This window comes from Oncorhynchus masou, chromosome 24 (genome assembly GCF_036934945.1).
Source record: "Oncorhynchus masou masou isolate Uvic2021 chromosome 24, UVic_Omas_1.1, whole genome shotgun sequence".
NCBI lineage: Eukaryota > Metazoa > Chordata > Actinopteri > Salmoniformes > Salmonidae > Oncorhynchus > Oncorhynchus masou.
Genome location: NC_088235.1, coordinates 90,541,977 through 90,569,377, shown reverse-complemented (window position 1 = coordinate 90,569,377; position 27,401 = coordinate 90,541,977). Strand labels below are relative to the sequence as shown.

The window sequence follows — 27,401 nt, the reverse complement described above, 5'->3', positions numbered from 1 at the left end:
GGAGAGCTGTAGAGTTCAGAGCCTATAGAGTTCCCATTGGAGAGCTGTAGAGTTCAGAGCCTATAGAGTTCCCATTGGAGAGCTGTAGAGTTCCCATGAACACCAGTGTCTAGTAACAGTGTCTAGTTGCAGTGTGGTCTGGTTTTTCAGTGGGGTAGATGCTCCCAGTGCTGAACAGGGTCTCTGGTTAAATGACTGACATCGAATATTTGTCAGAAGATCACCCTTGAATTCACCCTGCATGAGGTCGACTTTGAGTCTTTTTTGTTGTTGTTGACAATATACAGTATATTAAACAACTTTGATCATTTATCCAACACATTATTAAAAAAACTTTGTAAAAAAAACAACTTGTAAATGGTATATAACCATATAACCACCAGACCTTAAGAGCTTCTCTGTTTAGTATCCAAGTGACGGGTATGCTCTATCAGTGATCACTGTGTGCTCTGTAATGAGGCAAAGTTGTACCACTGCATGTTCCAATTGTCTTTCCTAAATACAAACAAGATGTTTTCTGATCTTTTCCAGACGCACACAGGGGAAAAGGAGAAGATCTGCCCATATTGTGGACAGAAGTTTGCCAGCAATGGAACTTTGAGGGTTCACATCCGCAGCCATACAGGTCAGTAGGCCTCCCATAACTGGTCATTTGGACAAATTCAACTATATTGTCCTAATTGTTTGGTTAAATTCATCAACTGTCATTGAACATCACTAACTGTAAAACGGTGTGAGATCGACCAATCCAATCTACCAGATCCACCCTATCAGCCCGCGAGCCTGCTCCCCAGAGCTCAGAATGGTAACAGTGTCTCAGAGTGGATGTTCATTAAACTGCCTTGAACTGGAGAGCTACACATTCCTGTGTGTTTCCTTACCAACAGACTAGTGCAGAGACCTGGCACAGTCACACACTCCTTCCATCTACCCCTCCCTCCCTTTTTTTATTTCTCTACTTTTACTTTTTGGCTCTTGCCTCTCTCCCACTTAGACTCTCCCCTGTCTTTCCCCACCGATCTTTCCTGTTCTCTCCCCTGTCTTTCCCCACCGATCTTTCCTGTTCTCTCCTCTTGTCTTTCCCCACCGATCTTTCATGTTCTCTCCCCTGTCTTTCCCCACCGATCTTTCCTGTTCTCCTCTTGTCTTTCCCCACCGATCTTTCCTGTTCTCTCCCCTGTCTTTCCCCACCGATCTTTCCTGTTCTCCTCTTGTCTTCCCCCACCGATCTTTCCTGTTCTCTCCCCTGTCTTCCACCACGGATCTTTCCTGTTTTCCTCTTGTCTTTCCCCACCGATCTTTCCTGTTTTCCTCTTGTCTTTCCCCACCGATCTTTCATGTTCTCTCCCCTGTCTTTCCCCACCGATCTTTCCTGTCTTGTCTTCCCCACCGATCTTTCCTGTTCTCTCCCCTGTCTTCCACCACGGATCTTTCCTGTTTTCCTCTTGTCTTTCCCCACCGATCTTTCCTGTTTTCCTCTTGTCTTTCCCCACCGATCTTTCCTGTTCTCCTCTTGTCTTCACCCACCGATCTTTACTGTTCTCCTCTTGTCTTTCCCCACCGATCTTTCCTGTTCTCCTCTTGTCTTTCCCCACCGATCTTTCATGTTCTCTCCTCTGTCTTTCCCCACCGATCTTTCCTGTTCTCTCCACTGTCTTTCCCCACCGATCTTTCATGTTCTGTCCCCTGTCTTTCCCCACCGATGTTTCCTGTTCTCTCCTGTCTTTCCCCACCGATCTTTCCTGTTCTCTCTCCAATCTTTCCCCACCGATCTTTCCTGTTCTCTCCCCTGTCTTTCCCCACCGATCTTTCCTGTTCTCTCCGCTGTCTTTCCCCACCGATCTTTCCTGTTCTCTCCGCTGTCTTTCCCCACCGATCTTTCCTGTTCTCCTCTTGTCTTTCCCACCGATCTTTCCTGTTCTCCTCTTGTCTTTCCCCACCGTTCTTTCATGTTCTCTCCCCTGTCTTTCCCCAACGATCTTTCCTGTTCTCTCCCTGTCTTTCCCCACCGATCTTTCCTGTTCTCTCCGCTGTCTTTCCCCACCGATCTTTCCTGTTCTCTCCGCTGTCTTTCCCCACCGATCTTTCCTGTTCTCCTCTTGTCTTTCCCCACCGATCTTTCCTGTTCTCTCCCCTGTCTTTCCCCACCGATCTTTCCTGTTCTCCTCTTGTCTTTCCCCACCGATCTTTCCTGTTCTCTCCCCTGTCTTTCCCCACCAATCTTTCCTGTTCTCCTCTTGTCTTTCCCCACCGATCTTTCCTGTTCTCCTCTTGTCTTCCCCCACCGATCTTTCATGTTCTCTCCCCTGTCTTTCCCCACCGATCTTTCCTGTTCTCCTCTTGTCTTCCCCCACCGATCTTTCCTGTTCTCTCCCCTGTCTTCCCCCACCGATCTTTCCTGTTCTCTCCCCTGTCTTTCCCCAACGATCTTTCCTGTTCTCTCCCCTGTCTTCCCCACCGATCTTTCCTGTTCTCTCCCCTTTCTTCCCCCACCGATCTTTCCTGTTCTCTCCCCTGTCTTTCCCCAACGATCTTTCCTGTTCTCTCCCCTGTCTTTCCCCAATGATCTTTCCTGTTCTCCTCTTGTCCTCCCCCACCGATCTTTCCTGTTCTCCTCTTGTCTTCCCTGTATGTGAGCTTGAATCCTCACTCCAGTCATGCCACATACATCCTCTCAGGCTACGTAGCTCCCAACAAACAATGGTGATTTCCATTCCCCAATCCCCTTAATCTCTAGATTGTGTTTGCAGCTTTTTAGTACAAAAGATTTTCCATGGGCTTTTCTGCCATTGAGATCCAAAGTACACACATAATCACTAGTGCATCAATCACTATCACGACCATCACTACTATCACTGACCACCATCCAATTTAATGAATTATGTCCCATTTTCCAGTCATATATACCTAATCAGGACTCTAAGATTAAGGAATCAAATGCCTTTTGATAGTTTTAATAATGTGCTAATTTATCTATGACTAAATATCTATTAACCTAATGCCTATTCCTACTTATTTAGGTAAGGATTTAGTCTGAAACCATTTCATTGCTAGCTCAGTTCTATTCACCCTCTCCAAAGTTCCAAAGGCACAAAATAAAGAGTGAGTGTGTGTATCTGGTTTGTGTGTGTGTGTGTGGCAGTGTGGAACATCGATGAGGCTGTTTGTATTTATATAGAATAAACCAAAGAGCGGGGTTGTGAGGGAATGCAGCGTGAGGGGTGGGAGCGGAGGGGACACCTCAAAGAAAGAAAAGAGGAAGGAGAGAAGAGAGAGAAAAGACCACTCCAAGAAAGCATACAGCGGGATGACCCTTGACCCTGACTGGCTGTAAATCTGTCCTCTCATTCTATAGCCCAGAACTCACTTGACCAAGCTTTTGTTGTTTCTTGTGTAAAGAAAGTTGAGGAAAAGTGAGTTATTCCCATTTAAAAAAAACTCAACAACTTTTTTTCTCTTACATTGAGGAGTTATTTGTTGGGTATACATACTGTTCTTTCCAGAACAGCTTTGAAGTGTTAGTGTAGCATTATGCATGAATTATACAGGGAATGCATAGTGTGGGCTTACAAATGATGCTGTATGAACTGAACCAGTAATGGGGGTATATTAATTGGGGTAGAGTATCTCCCTTCTAGTGGCATTTGACCTCTGCAGGTAGGAAGACAGAGGTATGACTAGTGCATGTCGGTTAGGTTTTGTTAAGTACAGTTAAAAAGGAAGGACACTTATCATGTCCTGTAAAACAAACTGTGTAAAAGAACAAGACATTTGTAAAAGACTTGTGTTGTCTCTGTACACTACTAGGTGTCGTTTTGTTCATGTGGCTGCTAGTTCTGTAAATAAACCTTTAACGTGGCATCTCTCCCTGTCAATAATCTCCTTAAAGGATGCCCCCAGCTGAGGTCAAAGGCCTGTATGTTGACAGCCTCTCTAGATGGTAAAAAGTTAAAGCCTGGTATTCTTTGATTTACCAGTGTCCCTTCACAGGAACAGCACAGCTTCACTTATTTACCTGATAAACAATAAACACACTGGATGATTTGCAAAGTTTTGTCACAGCAGGTGTTTTACCCCCGGGAGCAGTTATCACTGGACACTGGTAATCACTGTTTCACTGGACACTGGTAATCACTGTTTCACTGGACACTGGTAATCACTGTTTCACTGGACACTGGTCATCACTGTTTCACTGGACACTGGTAATCACTGTTTCACTGGACACTGGTAATCACTGTTTCACTGGACACTGGTAATCACTGTTTCACTGGACACTGGTCATCACAGAATTGTAAAAACAATTTTGGAGAGGTTATGTATTAACTCTAATAATTGAATTTATAGCACACTTTGAATTGAAAAACAATCGAAGTGCTCCATTGAATGCACTAATAGTATGGCCTGTTTATGAGGAAATGAATGGCCATCCCATTAATTTTGGATGTTGTTTGGCTAACACATAGTAACATGGAATTTAGCTGTTGATTGATTCCCAAGCATTATTCCAGGCAGACAGAGCGGGTGGGACACTTCTCCCCAGAGGCCCGGGGGTGATGTCATGGGCATCCAGGGGGCATCCTCCACCAAACTCCATGTCTGAAAGTCCCAATCAGAAATCCTATCATTCTACATTGAAAAGTGGAAGGGGGTGGGGACATTACAGGGGATTCCAGAGAATATTAAGTATTAATTCACCAGATGATTCATCTTGGCATAAAACTGGTGTAAATGCAAATGAACATAAATAGATAATTGGTCAGTGTGACTGAGTTTTCTACAGCGTGCAGTGATGTTATATGGTAGTCCTGGGGTTGACCAAGGTGCTTACGCCAAAGGAAATGTTTACAAAACCCAGTGGCATGAGTGTTACTGACATCATAGCAAATGTCATAGTTTAACGCTCGCAAATTGTCACTTGTGGAATTACCCAGTTCAACTATTTAGTGTCTCTAAACAGAGAAGTTCTTTGTGTGAGATTTTATATTTTGGATTACGTTTCTGGAATTGTAATATTTAGGGTTCCAAATGTATGATTGGCTCCACCTACGTACATTAAAATGGTGAACTTTGCAGTTATTGGTTAAACATGGAGATTAATTGGTAGTTTAGTTTAAAAAATCTGTGTCTGTGCAAGATACAAGAGAAGTAAAATGTTTGAGTCATTCCACCCATGACCCATCCCTCTGCATGATGTGTGTAAAGATATGGTACTGTTTGTCATTATAAAGACAGTCAAGCAGATGTCTTGAGTTTCCATCTGAGAGTCCAGACCAGAGTGAGGAGTGGCTCTGTGTCTTCTGGACTGAAAACGATGGATAATTCTAAGGGAAATGTACTCTGCTGGAGACCAGTGTCTTGACAGTTGTTAAGTATGCAGTGTGTCTCTGGTCACAACATGCAGTTGAAATGTACATCTGGCAGACCTCTGCAAAACACTTGAGGACCACTTATTTATGGCTGTTTGTCTCTGTGTTTTTGTCAGCCTGTAGGGACATGATGTCATGTTGATATCTGAGGTCCCCTGGTTCTAATAGTACAGTTTGTCCCAGAGACAAGTTTCTCTCCTCATCTCCTCCTCTCCTCCTCTTAAGGCCTAAGGAGGTTAGTTTCCACTGAAAAAGGTGTATGGTGAGGGTAGTTTTAAGTTATGGATCATTGTGGTGTGTGGGTGTGTGGTAGAGCTGAGGGCAGGGTGTAAAGTTCTGTGATACAGGTATTCTCACATGGGCCAGTTTAAGAGAAATGTTTGAGGAAGTAGAGCAGTCTTTGGAGGCCCTGGCCCTAATGGCAAGGCCAAGTGTAAAGTTGTTGAGTGTTTCTGGGGCTGATCAAAGGCAAATTTCTTATCGGATAAAACAGATCGATATCACATTACCTCAGTGGCCCCTGCCGGCATGCAGAGAGAGGCAAAGAGAGAGAGGGGCCGGGAAGCGCCAGTGTCTTGCTGGACTGGAGGAAGCCAGGAATACATTTCTGATGGACAGCGATAATGTCTTTCAGACTAGGGCCTGGAGCTACAAAGCGTTCTCCGTAACACGAACGCTGTGTGGCAGACATGCGACGAGCAAGACCATCTGCTTACCAGACACACACACACACACACACACACACACACACACACGCGCGCACACACACTGTTAGGGGTGCCAAACGGATCGATTAGCAGACAAGGGGTGTAAGGAGCACCGTGGGGGGTGGGTGGCAGAGAGACACCCAGGGTCACAGAGAGATGGTGTCCCATTTCAGCTAAATCAGTTACCATCTCCACCACACAGAGCCCAGCCTCACCACATAATCCCCAACAATCTAGATAATAAGTGGATGGTTTCCAGTTACATTACTGTTCAACTGAAAGGACATAGCGCCTCTCATATGAACCTTGTCACCTCAAGGAAATTATTCCTGAAATGATCGCTATTGGTTCTGGTCCATGTTTGTATCTTGCAAAGGATTGAGCTGATCTTTTTGGGGTATTTTTGGGGTATCGTCAGGCGTGTGTTAGAGAGAGCTGGTCTGGTTTGGTGTGAGGGGTGCCAAAGGGTTGGGGTTGTGTGTCAGTCAACTGTGGAAGGAGGATAATGTTACTGAACATTTACGTAAGTTTGATCCTAGTGACCACATTGTACCCTGCTGTTAACAATGATGAGGACTAATGCTCCGTTTGCAGAGTGTGGGTGTCTGTACAGTATATCAGTTTATACTCAGCCTGCTGAGAGGGATGCGCTGCAAGCCGCAGAGCAGAGGCAGTCAGAGCACGCTACCACACTGTATCAACCATATTAGAACACACAAATGCCTTCTCTAGGGCTCCCCAAGGAAAGGACCAGCCTTACCCTGATACCCCATCATGCTACATAACAGACAGATTCTCTCTCCTCTGTGAGAGATGGCACATCTGGGACTCCGATTTTCCTGTTTGTCAACAAAGGCATCCTCGAGGCTGAAATTGAGCAGAACAGGGATTTTATCGGGGGATGTGATTTTGAGCTGCCCTCTGCTCATGTTTCTGAATGTGTGATCATTCCACACTGTACATGAGGCCTGTTGTTAACCCTTTACAAGCTATATGTTTGATGGATAAGACAGGACGGTCTGGTGCGCCCATTCTACCTCTGTGGCCACTCCTGGTTTATGGGGTTTTGGGTCTCCTGAGTGGCACAGTGTTCTAAGGCACTCAGTACCAGAGGCGTCAATACAGACACCCTGGTTTGAATTCAGGCTGTATCACAACCGGCAGTGATTGGGAGTCCCATAGGGCGGCACACAATTGGCCCAGCATCGTCCGGGTTTGGCCGATGTAGGCCGTCATTGTAAATAAGAATTTGTTCTTAACTGACTTGCCTAGTTAAATAAAGGTTAAGTTAAAAAAAAAAAGAACATTTATAAGGACAGCAAAGTGATAGCTAGCCTGGTTTGAATAAAAATGTACTGGGTTGGAAGAAATGGGCAGACACACAGACACAAATGAAAACAAACCAGTAAAATGAGTTAGAGCAGACTTAAACAGATTTGACACTCTGAAACATGACAAATATTTTTTTTCCTTCCCAGAAAATGAGTGAATCTGTAAAGGATGCAGCCTAGTCCACTCCCAATGAAGTCTGGTAATAGAAGACTGACAGGAATAGTGTTTAACCCAAAACCACATCATCTCGTACAGCACAAGGTGGATGTGAATGACATTCACCTGGAAGCTCAGTTTAAAACCTGTCTAAGTTGTGTCTGTGGTGAAATAGACCCAAACAGAGCTAAATGTTTGTTATGGGTGATATTTCTCTGCTGTGTACTCTTTCTCTCTCTGGGTGGTTGTGGTTCCTCTGATTGAATAAGCATCCCCGCATGTTAACTCTCCATCTCTCTGGGACACTCAGGTCATTAACCTTATTACATACAAGAGCAAAACATCCCCCCCATCAATTCCTCCTCTATCTGATTAAAGAATCTTTTTCTCTTTGACAATTAGTCACTAAAGAGAGATTATGCTACAACAAAATGAATGAGAAATTAGATTTTTGTACTCGCAAGGACACACCCACACACAGAGTCATCTGTATCCCTCTTAAGGCAGTGTTTTATTAAGTTAACATTTAGCTGTTTCACGTCTCCCCCTGGATCGGCTCCATTAACACCAGCAGGAGCAGCTCTTGTTCAGAAGGGACTCATTCTGTCCAAAATAAACGGATTCCATTACCCCAGAAATGAGCCGAATTTCACTGTCTTTAGTTTCATACCTTGGTGTTTCCTTGTGTTACCTGGTCGTGACTGTTGAGGTGTAGTTAACAATAACTTACTGTGAGCCTCTGTGAAAGGAATATTCTGCCTCTGACTTCAATAGTTCAGAACCAGTAACATAGCTGTGGTGGAACCCCAAAATACTTCCTTACATGTATTGTACTGTATTTTCCCTTGGAATGGTTATTTTCTTTGCATTTATATGGGTTACCTCATCTTCCATATATAGGTTGGTAATCAGCGCTGGTTGTGCTATCTGGGCTGAGGATCAGCTCAGGGGTAAATAGATCCACGTGTCTGCCGGCTCTTTGACTGACAGCCTGTCACATCCTCTTTGCCATCTTACGGAGCGTGTTCAGATAGGAACTTAGGGAGTTAGGCTAGCCTACCTTTGATCCATTGGGCCCAGGTTCAGCTCAGCTACACTGGGCCAGGCCAGCCTGTGTATGGGTTGTAGGGATGTGACAAATAGATAATATTTCTTTACATGTAAAAAAATATTTTTACTATTAAAACAATAAGAAAATGTCATAAAATAAGAGTGACCCGGGATGGAAGGACACTATATATAGAAAGGTATGTGGACACCCCTTCAAATTAGTGGATTCGGCTATTTCAGCCACACCCATTGCTGACAGGTGTTTAAAATTGAGCACACCGCCATACAATCTCCATAGACAAACATTGGCAGTAGAATGGCCGTACTCAGTGACTTTCAATGTGGCACCATCATAAAATGCCACCTTTCCAGCAAGTAATTTTGTCAAATTTCTGTCCTGCTAGAGCTGCCCCTGTCAACTGTAAGTGCTGTTATTGTGAAGTGGAAACGTCTCAGAGCAACAACTGCTCAGCCGCAAAGTGGTAGGCCACACAAGCTCACAGAATGGGACCGACGAGTGCTGAAGCGCGTAGGGTGTAAAAATTGTCTGTCCTCTGGTGCAACACTCACTACCGTGTTCCAAACGGCCTCTGGAAGCAACGTCAGCACAAGAATTGTTTGTCAGGAGCTTCATGAAATGGGTTTCCATTGCCGAGCAGCCGCACAAGCCTAAGATCACCATGCGCAATGCCAAGTATCGGTTGGAGTGGTGTAAAGCTCGCCGCCATTGGACTCTGGAGCAGTGGAAACACGTTCTCTGGAGTGATGAATCACGCTTCACCATCTGGCTGTCCTGATGGACAAATCTGAGTTTGGTGGATTCCAGGAGAACACTACCTGCCCCAATGCATAGTGCCAACTGTAAAGTTTGGTGGAGGAGGAATAATGGTCTGGGGCTGTTTTTCATGGTTCGGGCTAGGCCATTTAGTTCCAGTGAAGGAAAATCTAGTGTTACACGCTCCTAATGTGGAGGAAAACCTCCCTGCAAAAAACAGCCCAGTCTGACAATGTTTCACCGAGTTATCAACAAAAAGTTGTTTTGAGCGATGTAAGTTATTTTTTTAAACTGACCCGGAAGTGTTTTTCAGTTGAAAAGTTGTGTTTAGTTGTTTAAGGTCCGAAACATACAGTATATAATTTTCTTAACCCATCTCGTGACTAAATGACAGCACAGGTTTCAAGTATCATGCTAGCTAGTCTTGGGTGTAGCCTGGGAGAAGTTACAGGAGAGACGGGTGGGACGGAAGTAGCACAATGTAAACCGATGAGCTGTAATGAAATAAACATTTAAGCACAGGCCATTGTCTCCTCTAGTTCATATTGCTTTTATAATGTTAGCTAAATATCAACAAGTGAGTGTTTTTTGAAAATTACCAACAATTTCAAAGATTTTATTGAGTTACAGTTCATATAAGGAAATCAGTCAATCTAAGGATTTCATATGACTGGGCAGTGGTGCACCTGTTTAATGATCATGCTGTTTAATCAGCTTATTGATATGCCTTGAAGGGCATAGGCTCACCCACATGTTAGACTGGCCCACCCACTGGGGTGCCCAGCCAATCAGAATGAGTTTTTCCCCACAAAAGGGCTTTATTACAGACATAAATACTCCTCAGCACCCCCCTACCCCCACTCAAACGATCCCGAAGGTGAAGAAGCTGGGCTGGCATGATTACACGTGGTGTGTGGTTGAGGCCGGTTGGACGTACTGCCAAATTCTCTAAAACAACGTTGGACGTTCAATTCTCTGGCGACAGCTCTGATGGACATTCCTGCAGTCAGCATGCCAATTACACGCTCCCTCAAAACTTGAGACATCTGTGGCATTGTGTCCTGTGACAAAACTACACATTTTAGAGTGGCCTTTTATTGTACACTTATTGTGCACCTGTGTAATAATCATGCTGTTTAATCAGCTTCTTGATGTGCCACACCTGTCAGGTGGATGGATTATCTTAGCTAAGGAGAAATGCTCAGTGGGGTCGTGCATTAAAATGCTTCAACATGGATGTTATTTACAGTTGGATGCAATCAGTGTACGAGTCTTAAGGCATCTGGAATCTGCTTCAATGGTGCCCAAATGGGCAGCTGAAATTTTGTCCCGAAGACAGCCGTTAATTCACATTGACTCGTGTTCCTTCCATTTGTTATGTGCATTACCGACTCACAACAAAAAAGAAACCTAGCCAACTTCTCCCTACATTCTCTTTTCCCTCTGTTGCGTGTCTCTCACTCAACCGCTCCCTCTACACGCATGGGTGCTGCATACACAAGCTCTATAGGGCTACAGAAATGGGAGGGTCAAAATCAAAAGTAACAATCAAACCAAACTGTAGACAAGCAGCATTCCTTGCCAAATCATTACACCTTTATCAGAAATTCAAACTGGACTGTTTGATTGAAGTATGGAAATATGTGTTCCAACCACAAGCTGCAGTTTTGGAATAATAGATGTCTCCTCTATTTTAGTATTTTTTTGAGAACTGCTAGTGTGCCATTTATAATAGATTACAACCTGGACAGGTTTCAGACTGAAATATGCAACAAAAACATGGTTTTGATGAAGACATAACATATTCATTAGTTTAGGGGTCTACTTTGTTTCATGTTTAACAGAAGCTTACGCTCACAAATCAAACACAAGGCAAAAGAAAACATGCAGGTATCACCTTGTTGAAATGGGAAGAATTTTAACTTTCTAATGCTGTCAACTATATAACATTTAATGAAATTGTATTTGTCACATGCTTCTTAAGCAACAGCTGTAGACTAACAGTGAAATGCTTCGTTACGGGCCCTTCCCAACAATGCAGAGAGAAAAATAATAACACAAGGAATTAATGCACAATGAGAAACGATAACTTGGCTATGTACACAAGGTACCAGTACAGAGTCAATGTGCAGGGGTATGAGGTAGATAGGTACATGTATAAACTCAGCAAAAAAGAAACGTCCTCTCACAGTCAACTGCGTTTATTTTCACCAAACTTAACGTGTAAATATTTGTATGAACACAACAAGATTCAACAACGGAGACATAAACTGAACAAGTTCCACAGACATGTGACTAACAGAAATGGAATAATGTGTCCCTGAACAAATGGGGGGGGTCAAAATCAAAAGTTACAGTCAGTATCTGGTGTGGCCGCCAGCTGCATTAAGTACTGCAGTGCATCTCCTCCTCATGGACTGCACCAGATTTGCCAGTTCTTGCTGTTAGATGTTACCCCACTCTTCCACAAGGCACCTGCAAGTTCCCGGACATTTCTGGGGGGAATGGCCCTAGCCCCCACCCTCCGATCCAACAGGTCCCAGACGTGCTCAATGGGATTGAGATCCGGGCTCTTCGCTGGCCATGGCAGAACACTGACATTCCTGTCTTGCAGGAAATCATGCACAGAACGAGCAGTATGGCTGGTGGCATTGTCATGCTGGAGGGTCATGTCAGGATGAGCCTGCAGGAAGGGTACCACATGAGGGAGGAGGATGTCTTCCCTGTAATGCACAGCGTTGAGATTGACAACAAGCTCACTCCGATGATACTGTGACACACCGCCCCAGACCATGACGAACCCTACATCCCCAAATCGATCCTGCTCCAGGGTACAGGCCTCGGTGTAACGCTAATTTCTTCGACGATAAATGCGAATCCGACCATCACCCCTGGTGAGACAAAACCGCGACTCATCACTGAAGAGCCCTTTTTGCCAGTCCTGTCTGGTCCAGCGATGGTGGGTTTTGTGCCCATAGGTGACGTTGTTGCTGGTTTTGTCTGGTGAGGACCTGCCTTACAACAGGCCTACAAGCCCTCAGTCCAGCCTCTCTCAGCCTATTGTGGACAGTCTGAGCACTGATGGAGGGATTGTGCGTTCCTGGTGTAACTCGGGCAGTTGTTGTTGCCATCCTGTACCTGTCCCGCAGGTGTGATGTTCGGATGTACCGATCCTGTGCAGGTGTTGTTACACGTGGTCTGCCACTGTGAGGACGATCAGCTGTCCGTCCCCCTGTAGCACTGTCTTAGGCGTCTCACAGTACGGACATTGCAATTTATTTCACAGGCCACATCTGCAGTCCTCATGCCTCCTTGCAGCATGCCTAAGGCACGTTCACGCAGATGAGCAGGGACCCTGGGCATCTTTTTTTGTTTTTCAGAGTCAGTAGAAAGGCCTCTTTAGTGTCCTAAAGTTTCATAACTGTGACCTAATTGCCTACTGTCTGTAAGCTGTTAGTGTCTTAATGACCGTTCCACAGGTGCATGTTCATTCATTGTTTATGGTTCATTGAACAATCATGGGAAACCGTGTTTAAACCCTTGAAGATCTGTGAAGTTATTTGGATTTTTTCGAATTATCTTTGAAAGACAGGGTCCTGAAGAGTTTGGATATGGTTAAAGTGACTAGCCAACATGATAGATAATAGGCAGTAGCAGCAGCGAATGTGATGAGTCATAAGAGTGAATGCCAAAGGGGTCAATGCAGGTAGTCCATGTAGCTATTTTGTTAACTATTTAGCAGTCTTATGACCTGGGGGTAGAAGCTGTTCAGGGTCCTGTTGGTTCCAGACTTGGTGCATCATTACTACTTACCGTGCAGTTGCAGAGAGAACAGTCTTTGACAATTTTTAAGGCCTTCATCTGAAACCGCCTGGTATAGAGGTCCTGGATGGCAGAGAGCTCGGCCCCAGTGATGTACTGGGCCGTATGCGCTACCCTCTGTAGCGCCTTGTAGATGAATGCCAGGCAGTTTCCATACCAGGCGGTGATGCAGCCACTCAAGATGCTCTCAATGGTGTAGCTGTAGAATCTTTTGAGAATCTGAGGGTCCTTGTGTCATGCATAGGTGTAATAGGTGGCAGGGAAGTCAGGCGCAGGAGAGTCAAATGGAGTGTAAAATGGAGTCTTTAAATAAAGTCCACGGAGTATGCTCCATAACACTAAATGTACATAACAAACAAACATGGGTACAAGGACCCGACGCGCACCTATACAACAAACACAAACACACTACGACTTCGGCAGAAGTCATGACAGTACCCCCCTCGTCCCCGACACCGGCCTCGGGGACGACCCGGAGGGCGAGGTGCAGGGCGATCCGGATGGAGACGGTGGAATTCTGATAACATGGAAGGATCTAACACGTCCTCCACCGGAACCCAGCATCTCTCCTCCGGCCCGTACCCCTCCCAGTCCACGAGGTACTGAAGGCCCCTCGCCCGACGTCTCGAATCCAAAATGGATCGAACAGAGTACGCCGGAACCCCCTCGATGTCTAGAGGAGGCGGAGGAACATCACGCACTTCAGCCTCCTGGAGTGGGCCAGCCACCATCGGCCTGAGGAGAGACACATGGAACGAGGGGTTAATACGGTAATGAGTGGGTAGTTGTAACCCATAGCATACCTCGTTCACTCTCCTCAGGACTTTAAACGGCCCCACAAACCGAGACCCAACTTCCGGCAGAGCAGGCGAAGGGGCAGGTTTCGGGTCGAGAGCCAGACCCTGTCCCCTGGTGCGAACACTGGGGCCTCACTGTGGCGACGGTCTGCGCCAATTTTCTGGCACCTTATGGCACGCTGAAGGTGGACGTGGGCTGCCTCCCAGGTTTCCTCAGCGTGCCAAAACCAATTGTCAACCGCAGGGGCCTCGGTCTGGCTCTGATGCCAAGGAGCCAGAACCGGCTGATACCCTAATACACATTGAAAGGGAGTAAGGTTAGTGGAGGAGTGACGTAGCGAGTTCTGAGCCATCTCTGCCCAGGGCACGAACTTCGCCCACTCCCCCGGCCGATCCTGGCAATAAGACCGCAGAAACCTACCCACATCCTGGTTAACTCTCTCCACCTGCCCATTACTCTCAGGGTGAAAACCTGAGGTAAGACTAACCGAGATCCCCAGACGCTCCATGAACGCCTTCCAGACCCTTGATGTGAACTAGGGACCCCGATCAGACACTATACTATATCCTCAGGCACCCCATAGTGCCGGAAACATGTGTAAACAGGGCCTCTGCAGTTTGTAAGGCCGTAGGGAGACCGGGCAAAGGGAGGAGACGACAGGACTTAGAAAACCGATCCACAACGACCAGGATCGTGGTGTAACCCTGTGAAGGTGGAAGATCAGTCAAAAAATCCACCGACAAGTGCGACCACGGCCGTTGAGGAACGGGTAGAGGTTGTAGCTTACCTCTGGGCAGGTGTCTAGGAGCCTTGCACTGGGCGCACACCGAGCAGGAAGAAACATAAATCCTCACGTCCTTAGCTAAAGTGGGCCACCAGTATCTCCCGTCAAGACAGCGCATCGTCCGACCTATCCCAGGATGACCAGAGGAGGGTGACGTGTGAGCCCAATATTTCAATCGGTCGCGGACAGCAGAACTTACAGACGACCAGCTGGACACTCAGGGGGAGAAGGCTCTGCACGTGACGCCCGCTCAATGTCCGCGTCCAGCTCCCACACTATAGGCGCCACCAGACACGAAGCTGGGAGTATGGGAGTGGGATCCATGGACCGCTCCTCTGTGTCATACAGCCAAGACAATGCGTCTGCCTTAACGTTCTGGGAGCCTGGTCTGTAAGAAAGAGCAAACACAAAACGAGTGAAAAACATGGCCCACCTTGCCTGGCGAGGATTCAATCTCTTCGCCTGCCGGATATACTCCAGATTGCGGTGGTCAGTCCAGATGAGAAAAGGGTGTTTAGCCCCTTCAAGCCAATGCCTCCACACCTTCAAAGCTTCTACGGAGCGGGAACCCCCTCCGGTCTCCCTGCGCACCATCCCTCCCAATTCCATAGGTTCGGGAGAGAGGGTGCGGGAGGATGGAACAACCAGACCCCGATCTAGACGTCCACGAGTAGCCAGCATGTTGTCCAGCTTGATGGACATGTCCACCAGCTGGTCGAAGGTGAGGTGTTGTCTCTACAGGCCAGCTCCCGATGGACGTCCTCGCGTAGACTACAACGGTAATGGTCGATCAGGGCCCTGTCGCTCCATCCAGCGTCGGCAGCCAAGGTCCTAAACTCCAAAGCAAAATCCTGGGCACTCCTCGTCTCCTGCCTCAGATGATAGAGGCCCTCACCCGCTGCTTTGCCTTCAGGTGGGTGATCGAATACTATCTGGAAGTGGCGGGTGAACTCCTCAAAATGGTCCAGCGCCGCATCCTCCCTACTACACACAGCGCTGGCCCATTCCAGGGCTTTCCCGGTGAGGCATGAGACGAGGGCGTAACTCTTCTCACGGTCAGATGGTACTGGGGAGGCCGTGGCTAGTTCAGTTTAAGGAGGAAACCGAGTTCAGTTTAAGGAGGAAACCCTGGCAGCCGGCAGTATCTCCGTTGTACCCCGTAGGTAGAGATAAATGGATCTTAGAATCCGGAGAGGAAAAAACATTGACCGGAGATTTATTTTATCTTTATTTAACCAGGCAAGTCAGATAAGAACACATTCTTATTTTCAATGACAGCCTAGGAACAGTGGGTTAACTGCCTGTTCAGGGGCAGAACGACAGATTTGTACCTTGTCAGCTCGGGGATTTGAACTTGCAACCTTTCGGTTCCTAGTCCAACACTCTAACCACTAGGCTACACTGCTGGTTGTGGTGGTGGTGGCGCTGGAGAAACTCCCTGTCTCTCCCAGCGATCCATTTTCATGACAATGTGATCCATGACGGAGCTGATAACATCAAGCTCCCTCGCTTGTTCTTGAACGCGTTCCTCCAGGTCCATGGGCATAGTGTCCTCTCCTGCTGACTTCATATATGGTCAGAGATTCTGTCATGCATAGCTGTAATAGGTGGCAGGGAAGTCAGGCGCAGGAGAGTCAAATGGAGTGTAAAATGGAGTCTTTTAATAAAGTCCACGGAGTATGCTCCATAACACTAAAAGTACATAACAAACAAACATTGGTACAAGGACCCGACGCGCACCTATACAACAAACACACTACACTGACAAACACACACTACACTGACAATAAAACAATCTCTGACAAAGACATGAGGGGAAACAGAGGGTTATATACACAACAAGTAATGAATGGGATTGAAAACATGTGTGTGGGAAGACAAGACAAAACCAATGGAAAATGAAAAATGGATCAATGATGGCTAGAAGACCTGTGACGTCGAACTCCGAGCACCGCCCGAACAAGGAGAGGCAACGACTTCGGCAGAAGTCGTTGAGCCTCCTGAGGGAGAAGAGATGTTGTCGTGCCTTCTTCACGGCTGTGTTGGTGTGTGTGGACCATGTTAATTCCTTAGTGATGTGGACACTATGTCTCAACTCCCATTATGTAGTGAATAACACCCGGTTGAAACAGGAGTTAATGGTAAAAAGCGATATTGATGAGAAAGACGCACCTATTTCAGTAGCTCGAGTCGCGTGTCAAATGGAGCTTGCAGTCCTCTATCTAGCAAATTACCTTGCAACTATAGTAGGCCACTGACATTGGCTGCTTATCAACTATAGTAGGTCACTAACATTGGCTGCTTATCAACTATAGTAGGCCACTGACATTGGCTGCTTATCATCTATAGTAGGCCACTGACATTGGCTGCTTATCATCTATAGTAGGCCACTGACATTGGCTGCTTATCAACTATAGTAGGCCACTGACATTGGCTGCTTATCAACTATAGTAGGCCACTGACATTGGCTGCTTATCATCTATAGTAGGCCACTGACATTGGCTGCTTATATGTGGCTGCTTATCAACTATAGTAGGCCACTGACATTGGCTGCTTATCAACTATAGTAGGCCACTGACATTGGCTGCTTATCAACTATAGTAGGCCACTGACATTGGCTGCTTATCAACTATAGTAGGCCACTGACATTGGCTGCTTATCAACTATAGTAGGCCACTGACATTGGCTGCTTATCAACTATAGTAGGCCACTGACATTGGCTGCTTATCAACTATAGTAGGCCACTGACATTGGCTGCTTATCAACTATAGTAGGCCACTGATATTGGCTGCTTATCAACTATAGTAGGCCACTGATATTGGCTGCTTATCAACTATAGTAGGCCACTGACATTGGCTGCTTATCAACTATAGTAGGCCACTGACATTGGCTGCTTATCAACTATTATCAACTATAGTAGGCCACTGACATTGGCTGCTTATCAACTATAGTAGGCCACTGACATTGGCTGCTTATCAACTATAGTAGGCCACTGACATTGGCTGCTTATCAACTATAGTAGGCCACTGACATTGGCCACTGACATTGGCTGCTTATCAACTATAGTAGGCCACTGACATTGGCTGCTTATCAACTATAGTAGGCCACTGACATTGGCTGCTTATCAACTATAGTAGGCCACTGACATTGGCTGCTTATCAACTATAGTAGGCCACTGACATTGGCTGCTTATCAACTATAGTAGGCCACTGATATTGGCTGCTTATCAACTATAGTAGGCCACTGATATTGGCTGCTTATCAACTATAGTAGGCCACTGACATTGGCTGCTTATCAACTATAGTAGGCCACTGACATTGGCTGCTTATCAACTATAGTAGGCCACTGACATTGGCTGCTTATCAACTATAGTAGGCCACTGACATTGGCTGCTTATCAACTATAGTAGGCCACTGACATTGGCTGCTTATCAACTATAGTAGGCCACTGACATTGGCCGCAGCACAACATCTTAGTTTTTCTCCCTCCCTTTCTTTATACCTCCAATTCTTCTTTTAAAGCTCAGATTTGGGGTGTGAATATTTATGTAAATGAGATATTTCTGTATTTAATTTTCAATACATTTGCAAAAATGTCTAAAAACATGTTTTCACTTTGTCGTTATGTGTTGTTGTAGATGGGTGAGAAAATAATATTCAATTAATTTTGAATTCAGTCTTTAACACAACAAAATGTGGAATAACTCAAGGGGTATGAATACTTTCTTAAGGCACTGTAGGTACTGTATGTCTAATGTTTGATCATCATATAGTATTTTGTGTTTCAAAGAGTTTGTTGCCTACTGCCTAGTGTGTAGACAAATATATGTCTTAACTACTTATCTTAACTAATTAAAAGCATCTGTACACTGTCTTAGTAGTATGCTCTGGGTTGTTTTTTCTGTTTCCTTCTCTCTGATGTGTGTTGATCCTTCTGTTTTCTCCCTAGGTGAGCGCCCATACCAGTGCCCGTACTGTGACAAAGCATTCAGCAAGAATGATGGTCTGAAGATGCACATCCGCACACACACTCGGGTAAGTCTCCACACCCACTCTTCCCACACTCTCCCCTCTTTTTGTTCCAGGAACAGTTTGAGGTGTTGGTGTTACCCTGCCCGCATGGAAATTATTGCATTTCCCTCCACCTCCCCACAACTCTCTCTCTCTCTCTCTCTCTCTGTGTGTGTGTGTGTGTGTGTGTGTGTGTGTGTGTGTGTGTGTGTGTGTGTGTGTGTGTGTGTGTGTGTGTGTGTGTGTGTGTGTGTGTGTGTGTGTGTGTGTGTGTGTGTGTGTGTGTGTGTGTGTGGTCGCATATGTATGTCTTTATGTATGTGAGTAAAAGAAAACTGTCATGAAAGCCAGGGAATAGCAGTGACATTTTGGAGCTGTTTTCTTTGACGGGGGTTTTTAACCTCTAAACCAGCTGGCCATTAGGAAATAACTTCTGACCGCAACATGAGTTATGATCTATTCAATAAGTCACATGAAATATCCTGAAGCATACTTTTCTCTTTTTATAGATGTAGGAAAATCTGCACACGCTACTGTTTTTGCGAGTGTGTGTGTGTGTGTTGAGTATTTCCTGAGATACCAACTCCGAGGTGTCCGTAAAGTCTTATCTCTCCATCTCCAGTACTATGCTTTGGTTGATCTGCTCAGTGCTCAGCCAAGCTGTAGAACGTAACACACCCAGGAATAGAGGTTCACACACCTCTGTCAGGCCGCCAAGCAGGGTCTAGTTGGTCTAGTTCTGCAGTCATGAACGCTGAAGGTCTTATTTCCAATGCGGTGATGCCAGGACTCTCACTTAGGCTGCTCCCACAGTGAATTTCTTTAAGACTGGGGAGGATAATGAAGACTACTTAGAGCTGTAGATGGTAGACTAGAATACATCCACATCTCATATCAATCACATACAGTCTTATTGAAAGACAGTCATTGGGTTCCTGAATGTATACGAGCGGAGAACATGACAGGTATCGTTGGTGTTGATATGATGAGCATGTACAGTGCATTTGCAAAGTATTCAGACCCCTTGACTTTTTCCACATTTTGTTACGTTACGGCCTAATTCTAAAATGGATTCAATTGTTTTTTTCCCTCATCAATCTACACACAATACCTCATGATGACAAAGCAAATAAAACAACTTAATACACATGTACATAAGAATTCAGATCCTTTACTAAGTACTTTGTTGAAGCATCTTTGGCAGCGATTACAGCCTATAGTCTTCTTGCTTATGACACTACAAGCTTGGCACACCTGTATTTGGGGATTTTCTCCCATTCTTCTCTGCAGAACCTCTCAAGCTCTGTCAGGTTGGATGAGGAGCGTCGCTGCAGAGCTATTTTCATGTCTCTCTAGAGATGTTTGATCGGGTTCAAGTCCGGGCTCTGGCTGGGCCACGCAAGGACATTCAGAGACTTGTCCCGAAGCCACTCCTGTGTTGTCTTGGCTGTGTGCTTAGGGTCGTTGTCCTGTTGGAAGGTGAACCATCGCCTCAGTCTGGGGTCCTGAACGCTCTGGAGCAGGTTTTCATCAAGGAGCTCTCTGTACTTTGCTCCGTTCATCTTCCCCTCGATCCTGACTAGTCTCCCAGTCCCCATCGCTGAAAAACATCTCCACAGTATGATGCTGCCACCACCATGCTTCACCGTAGGGATGGTGCCAGGTTTCCTCCAGACGTGACACTTGGCATTCAGGCCAAAGGGTTCAATCTTGATTTCATCAGACCAGAGAATCTTGTTTCTCATGGTCTGAGAGTCCTTTAGGTGCCTTTTGTCAAACTCCAAGCAGGCTGTCATGTGCCTTTTACTGAGGAGTGGCTTCCGTCTGGCCACTCAACCATAAAGGCCTGATTTGGTGGAGTGCTGTTGAGATGGATGTCCTTCTGGAACGTTCTCCCATCTCCACAGAGGAACTCTAGAGCTCTGTCAGAGTGACCATCGGGTTCTTAGTCCCCTCCCTGAGCAAAGCCCTTCTCCCCTGATTGCTCAGTTTGGCGTCTTGGTGGTTCCAAACTTCTTCCATTTAAGAATGATGGGGGCCACTGTGTTCTTGGGGACCTTCAATGCTGCAGACATTTTTTGGTACCCTTCCCCAGATCTGTGCCTCGACACAATCCTGTCTTGGAGCTCTACGGACAATTCCTTCGACCTCATGGCTTGGTTTTTGCTCTGACATGCACTGTCAACTGTGGGACCTTATATAGACAGGTGTGTGCCTTTCCAAATCATGGCCAGTCAATTGAATTTACCACAGTTGGATTCCAATCAAGTTGTAGAAACATCTCAAGGATGCTCAATGGAAACAGGATGCACCTGACCTCAATATCAAGTCTCATTGCAAAGGGTCTGAATACTTATGTAAATACTTTTCTTTTGTATTTAATTTTTTTTTGTTTTCGCTTTGTCATTTTTGGGTATTGTGTAGATAGATTACATATATATTTTTTCAATTTTAGAATAAGAATGCAACTTAACAATATGTGGAAAAGGGGAAGGTATACTTTCCAAATGCACCGTACGTGTAACCTGACTCTGAGCTCAGTGTTATAAGAGGAAGGGCATGGTCACACTGGTCTCTCATTAGGTCATTTCCTGCCTGTGCCTCTGCACTACTTCTCTATCCACTGATGTTCTCCACCACTTCACAGCTTTCCATGAGCTATGTGTGTTGAAGTGTGTGTTTGTGGTTATAGCCATATGGGGCTGTATATTCATATATACAGTATTTATTTATGACTTTTAACATGATCATTAATTCATATGGGTACGGCCTGAGGGTTTTGTTGACATGTTTCAAGTCCCTTTCCTGTTTGCTCAAGCACAAACCATTTCATTGCACCCTTTGAACCTGTGCTGCAGGTACAGTGTAAAGCTTCTGGCCTGAAACGGTACAGTGGAAACAGGCAGCTGGCGGGACCGGGACACTCCTATCAGCTCCAATTCTCTAGAGAGGACTTGATGAAATGTTAATGTTTGAATTGAGACATGGCTTTGTGAGTTCCCGGCTCTGTCTTTGCTCAGTGCATGGTGACTGCAGTAGTGAAATATGGGCCGAGCTGTGATACACAGCAGAGAGCTGGACGATGACATCAATACTCGGCAGAACAATGTCATTTGGCTGAAGGAGCTACAGCTCAGTGTTAATGTATAGTTTAGAGATGGATCTGTTAAGAATTGTGTGTTTATCCCACATACCAAACCATCTGCAACAATTAGAATACATGTGATTCCTATAAAGCTGCTGACATGTTGCCTGGTCAGAGATTTTTATTAATCTCTTTAAGGTTCTGTGATGTGACAAGAGTGATCTGACTGTAAACACCCTGATTAACATTCCACTTGTTCTCTCTGTGGGGGTGCCTGTTTGGTTTTGTTAGACTTTGGCCTAGAGTTCTGATAGTTCCAACATAATCTTCCAAGTACCTCTGTTTTCAGTTTGAAAACCTCTAAAAGGGTTTTACTGTAATACTTTTCCATTGGTCAGTTTCAGCTGGCTCCTATTGATCCAGTATTGCAGTCTCTGATTGGTTAATCACAGCATTAAGTGATCGGACCAGTTGAAATGGGTATTAGAAATATGGCAGGTGCTCCACTTTGCCCTCTGGTAGGCTAGGTGAATTATCATCATATAGCTAATACCTCTCCAATCCTTTCAGAGCTATACGAAGTGCCTAGGGGTGTAGGGGCAAGGGTTTCATGTTGTAACAGAAGATGAGGACATGTTGGTTTAGAGATGACCATTGACCACACGTTTGATATGAAATGTGATCCTCCTGCCTCTCTGTGTAAATAAACAGAGCTTTATCCCTCCATTCATAACCCTACTGACTCCTGAGGGGACAGATTCAGAGGCCAGCCAGTCAGAGGGTCAGGTCAAAGGTCACTAGGGTGGACAGCTGCTGAAGAGCAGAGGTCACCAGGTACAGATGTTAGATGTTACTGGGGCCAGAGTGATGCATTCTGGTTCCTCCACATCACCCCTCTACATCCATGTGTTTCCTAAACTCTGAACTTTAACCCTTTTTGGGGGGTTTTGTATGTCATTCAGGGGGGAAGATTTCCCCAAAGTGGGAAAGTGATACTTTATTAGAAAAGCAATACCTGTTAAACTAGCAGATTTTACAATACACAGACTGTCAATTATGTTCTGGTTTGGCCTCCACACCCAAGTTTCTCACACACCCCCATAGGTGTCTCTATGTTAGGTGTCTCTATGTTAGGTGTCTCTAGTCTCTACGTTAGGTGTCTCTAATCTTGGTGTTAGGTGTCTCTATGTTAGGTGTCTCTAGTCTCTACGTTAGGTGTTTCTTTCTCACTCACTCACACACACACACACACACATACTCATGCAGACATGTGCATTGAACCTGATCTGTACCTCCTTTTGTATCCTGTGTCTCTGGGCACTAAATGTGTCCCTCCCACATGATAGCCCTATTCCCAGGAACCTAACGTCCTGCATTCACCCCGTACCCTTGACGACTGATCCATAAATGGGTAGAGATTTCGCTATCAGTGAGTCTTGTCAAAGACTGACACCCAAACAAGAAGTCTTGCTATCTCTGTGCTTATGATTTAACTCTAACTAAGCTTTCAAGTGTCAAAAATATTTCCCTGAAGTCAGACACACAACTAGATTGAGAAACACACACACACACACACACACACACACACACACACACACACACACAATAACACCCCCACAGAGCGATAACTGCTTTTGAGTGACACCCAGACAGGCCTCTGAAAGGCACAGAGGAAAAGTTCTTTGGTAAACTGATGAGGTGTGGAGACAGGAGTGATATTCTACAGCCCCTGTGAGCCAGTGCACTGATATATGTTCAAAGGGCTTTTCTGTGCCATGTTTTGCTTAAGCTTTAGAGGATCCATGTGTTCCTTAGGGATCCATGTGTTCCTTAGGATTCCATGTGTTCCTTAGGATTCCATGTGTTCCTTAGGATTCCATGTGTTCCTTAGGGATCCATGTGTTCCTTAGGATTCCATGTGTTCCTTAGGGATCCAAAAACAAAATAAAAAAAGATGTGTTCTTACGCTGTTCATTTCTTCCCTACTGCAGGTGCTGTACAACTTCTAATTTCATATCTTCATAAACTCACTGGGGGGCGGCGGGGTGTGAAGTGAGAGGATATGAGAGTGTGTGTGTTGGTACTTTTTTGGGATGCTAAATGTTATCCAGGTTTCTTCCATGTGTGAGAGAGTTAATTTGTGTTTCAGTATTTGTGTACAGTATACAGCAGGCGTAGGCAGCTAGATTCAGATTTTCAAATACAATCATTTCATTGAGACACGATCACATTTTTTTGGGGGGGGGGTGGATACTTGGTAATAGATTTCCAAAATTAAACTCCTTTTTGGCTGAATCCTTGGTGATTTTACAGTTGATAAAAATCAACATTTGCGGGATGGTTTTGGCCCGTAGGCCGCCTGTTGCCGACCCATGGTATACAGATTAGCTGTGTGTTGAGAGGTGATCTGTCTATAAAGTGTGTATTTGTCTGTGTTTCCCTGCAGGAGAAGCCATATAAATGCAGTGAGTGTAACAAGGCCTTCAGTCAGAAGAGAGGTCTGGACGAACACATGAGGACCCACACCGGAGAGAAACCCTTCCAGTGTGATGTGAGTCTCAAACCACCTTATTCTGGACTCTAACCCTAACCATAACTCCAAGTGGTGTGTGTGTGTGTGTGTGTGTGTGTGTGTGTGTGTGTGTGTGTCACAGAAACACTCACACACTCGGTCACAGAAACACTCACACACTCGGTCACAGAAACACTCACACACTCAGTCACAGAAACACTCACACACTCGGTCACAGAAACACTCACACACTCGGTCACAGAAACACTCACACACTCAGTCACAGAAACACTCACACACTCGGTCACAGAAACACTCACACACTCGGTCACAGAAACACTCACACATTCGGTCACAGAAACACTTACACATTTGGTCACAGAAACACTCACACACTCGGTCACAGAAACACTCACACATTCGGTCACAGAAACACTTACACATTTGGTCACAGAAACACTCACACACTCGGTCACAGAAACACTTACACACTTGGTCACAGGAAGCTGAAGATTCTCTGCAGCTGGACTTTAGGGTACTTCTCCATGGTTTGTATTTTGAATGGAGGATACAGTATTTGAGTGTGAAGAAGACATGCTGGGAAGCCTGAGTCCATGTGGGAACTGCTGTGCTCATGCCAATGCAGGATTAATATGATTGATCGTTTTAGATGGAGTCGTTTGTAGGGTGTAAAACGTATCATTTGTGATGGATCTTTAATTTATTTCCTCCTTGCTTTACTGGGAAAATATGACTTCTGCCTTGAAGCCTTCTCTCATGTGATTGGTTCAATTAGCTGGCTGCACTCATAATGGGGATTTCATAGCTTAATATTCCTCTCCAGCATAGACCTTTAGTTTAGGACTGAATGAATTCAATATGATCCGTCAGAGACCTACTAAAACAGAGATTTGTATGTACCATATTAAAGGTGTGATAATTGCCATCTCTAACAGAGCTAACTAACACTTCTCTCTCCTCTGTAGGTGTGTGATCTGTCGTTCAGTCTGAAGAAGATGCTGAGCAGGCACAAGCTGACCCACAACCCCAACAGGCCCATGGCAGAGTGCTCGCTGTGCCATAAGAAGTTCACCAGGAATGACTACCTCAAAGTGCACATGGAGAACATTCACGGAGAGACCGAGGGCTAAGGAACCCATCTATTTGAGACAGTTTACTAAAGATAAAGATACAGTATACTATATTTACAGTGTTATACATACAGGATGACTTGCTATGCATTTCATATGTAGCAATAAGCAGTGTTTGTTGCTATTAAATACTGTATATGCAGAATATGGAAAATATTTAAATATTGAAACAAATCCTGTACGTATGAATTATGGAGTATGAACATTAGATATTCAATTCACAGGGATTTTTGGATGAGGCACAAGACCCACACAGTTCTGATCTGCTTCCAAACTGCCATTTTCTCCCTGTTTGCCATTTACATTCAATTTAATTTTGATATGAAATTTTGGGATTGACATTTCCAGACTATGCAGCACAATACAATAACTAGCCTAGTTCAAAAAGTCTCTACCCCACCGTCTGCTTCTCGGTTCCCACCTCATGCCAACCATACAGTGCCTTTACCACCTCTGCTCAGGTGTCTTACTCTGCAACAACTATTGTGACCAGGTACAAACTTTCCAAAGAGTTTCCCTTCCTCCATCCCACGCATTGCCTGGAAAAGCAATGCATTACCATTGTCAAAGTTACTGTTACAGTTTGTCAAAAGAAGAATGTTTTTTTTATGGTTATTTCATATTCTGAGGGATCAAGTAGTTTCTTTGTGTTTACACTCCTGTTTTTGTAATCCTGTATGTTAAATGGGAAATGTATTTAATGGATGATGCAGTTATGTTTGTTTCTCTGTAGATTTTATATGACCAGACCATAGCCTTCCTGTATTCCACAGACTGTTACACATTCCCTCTCTTTTACTGTTCATCTCAAACTGTGAATATTTCACATCACACTTCCATGTTTTTACTTCATAAAAGCCTCATTACCTACAAAACAGACATTTCCTCTGTCCATTCTAAGTGCGTGTTGGTTAACTGTTGACGTTGGGGAATTTCGGAAACGCTTTGAGAGTTGGTTAAAATTGTTGACTTTTGTTGTTGTTAATTTAACTCTTATTCTTGGGTTGGCTGGGAGTCTGCTGGGAGCCTGAGGTAATTTAATTGCTTTTTTCAGAGGCCACAGTCATCACTCTGATCACCACCTGATCTAAAGCCACCCACTAAAGAGTCTCTCTGATGTTTGCTCTACTCTCTGCTCCCTCTATAGAGGGACTCACTCGGACTCATTTCTCAAACTCATCCACTGCTGATGAGTTTTACTGAGTCTGTGAGAATCTCCTGAATGGCAGTTGGATGCTTGAGCTGGAAGTCTCTCTAAACGTGTCATCAAATAGGCTGCGGTGCTGTTGAAGTGGCTATAAATCCTGTCATGTTTGACAGTCAGTCTCCTCAAAATCACACTCCGGTTTATAAAACCAATAGTCGTTATGTCTATTTTCTGTGTTTGGGTGCTTGTTTACGTGGATATGGTGTAAAATCAATCAATAAATCAATGTAGAAAACTAGTAACACCTATCCCCCCCAGAGAACGATTAGGCCTATGCTGCTCTTGGGTTAGACTTTGCTAAACTCATGGGAGATGGTGGATATGGAATGAGACATGTGCCTTTACAGTTGCATCTCCACCACTCACACACCCAGTGTCCCTGGGGACTGGCAGCTGGCTGTTCTGCAGGGTTCTCAGATCAGATGTGGCCATGTTAACCTCTACTCCCTCTGGAACTGATTTCACCACATGGCCGTCCAGGCAGGGCTCCCCACTGGTTCAGCTGTGCCTGGTGCCTGCCGCCTGTGCCCGCTGCCTGCTCTTAGTGGTCAGGCCTCAGGGCCGCGCTGATGCTCTCAAACACAGTGGCATTTAAAAAATAAATAAAAAAGTCCAGACAAAGTATGGCTGCTTTTTTTCAGCTGTG

The 27,401-nt window shown here is 45.2% G+C and overlaps 1 protein-coding gene across 1 annotated transcript in view; it reads left to right on the top strand.

Annotated features, from left to right (window-relative positions):
- LOC135512987 (PR domain zinc finger protein 5-like) overlaps positions 1-27,087 on the top strand; it is a 49,695-nt gene extending 22,608 nt beyond the window's left edge. Inside the window, exons 13-16 of the mRNA XM_064935563.1 lie at positions 532-625; positions 18,739-18,824; positions 24,332-24,436; positions 25,384-27,087. Of these exons, the coding sequence (XP_064791635.1) occupies positions 532-625; positions 18,739-18,824; positions 24,332-24,436; positions 25,384-25,548 (450 nt within the window). The 3' untranslated portion in view covers positions 25,549-27,087. The remainder of the gene's footprint in view (positions 1-531; positions 626-18,738; positions 18,825-24,331; positions 24,437-25,383) is intronic.
- Positions 27,088-27,401: the final 314 nt, after the last annotated feature.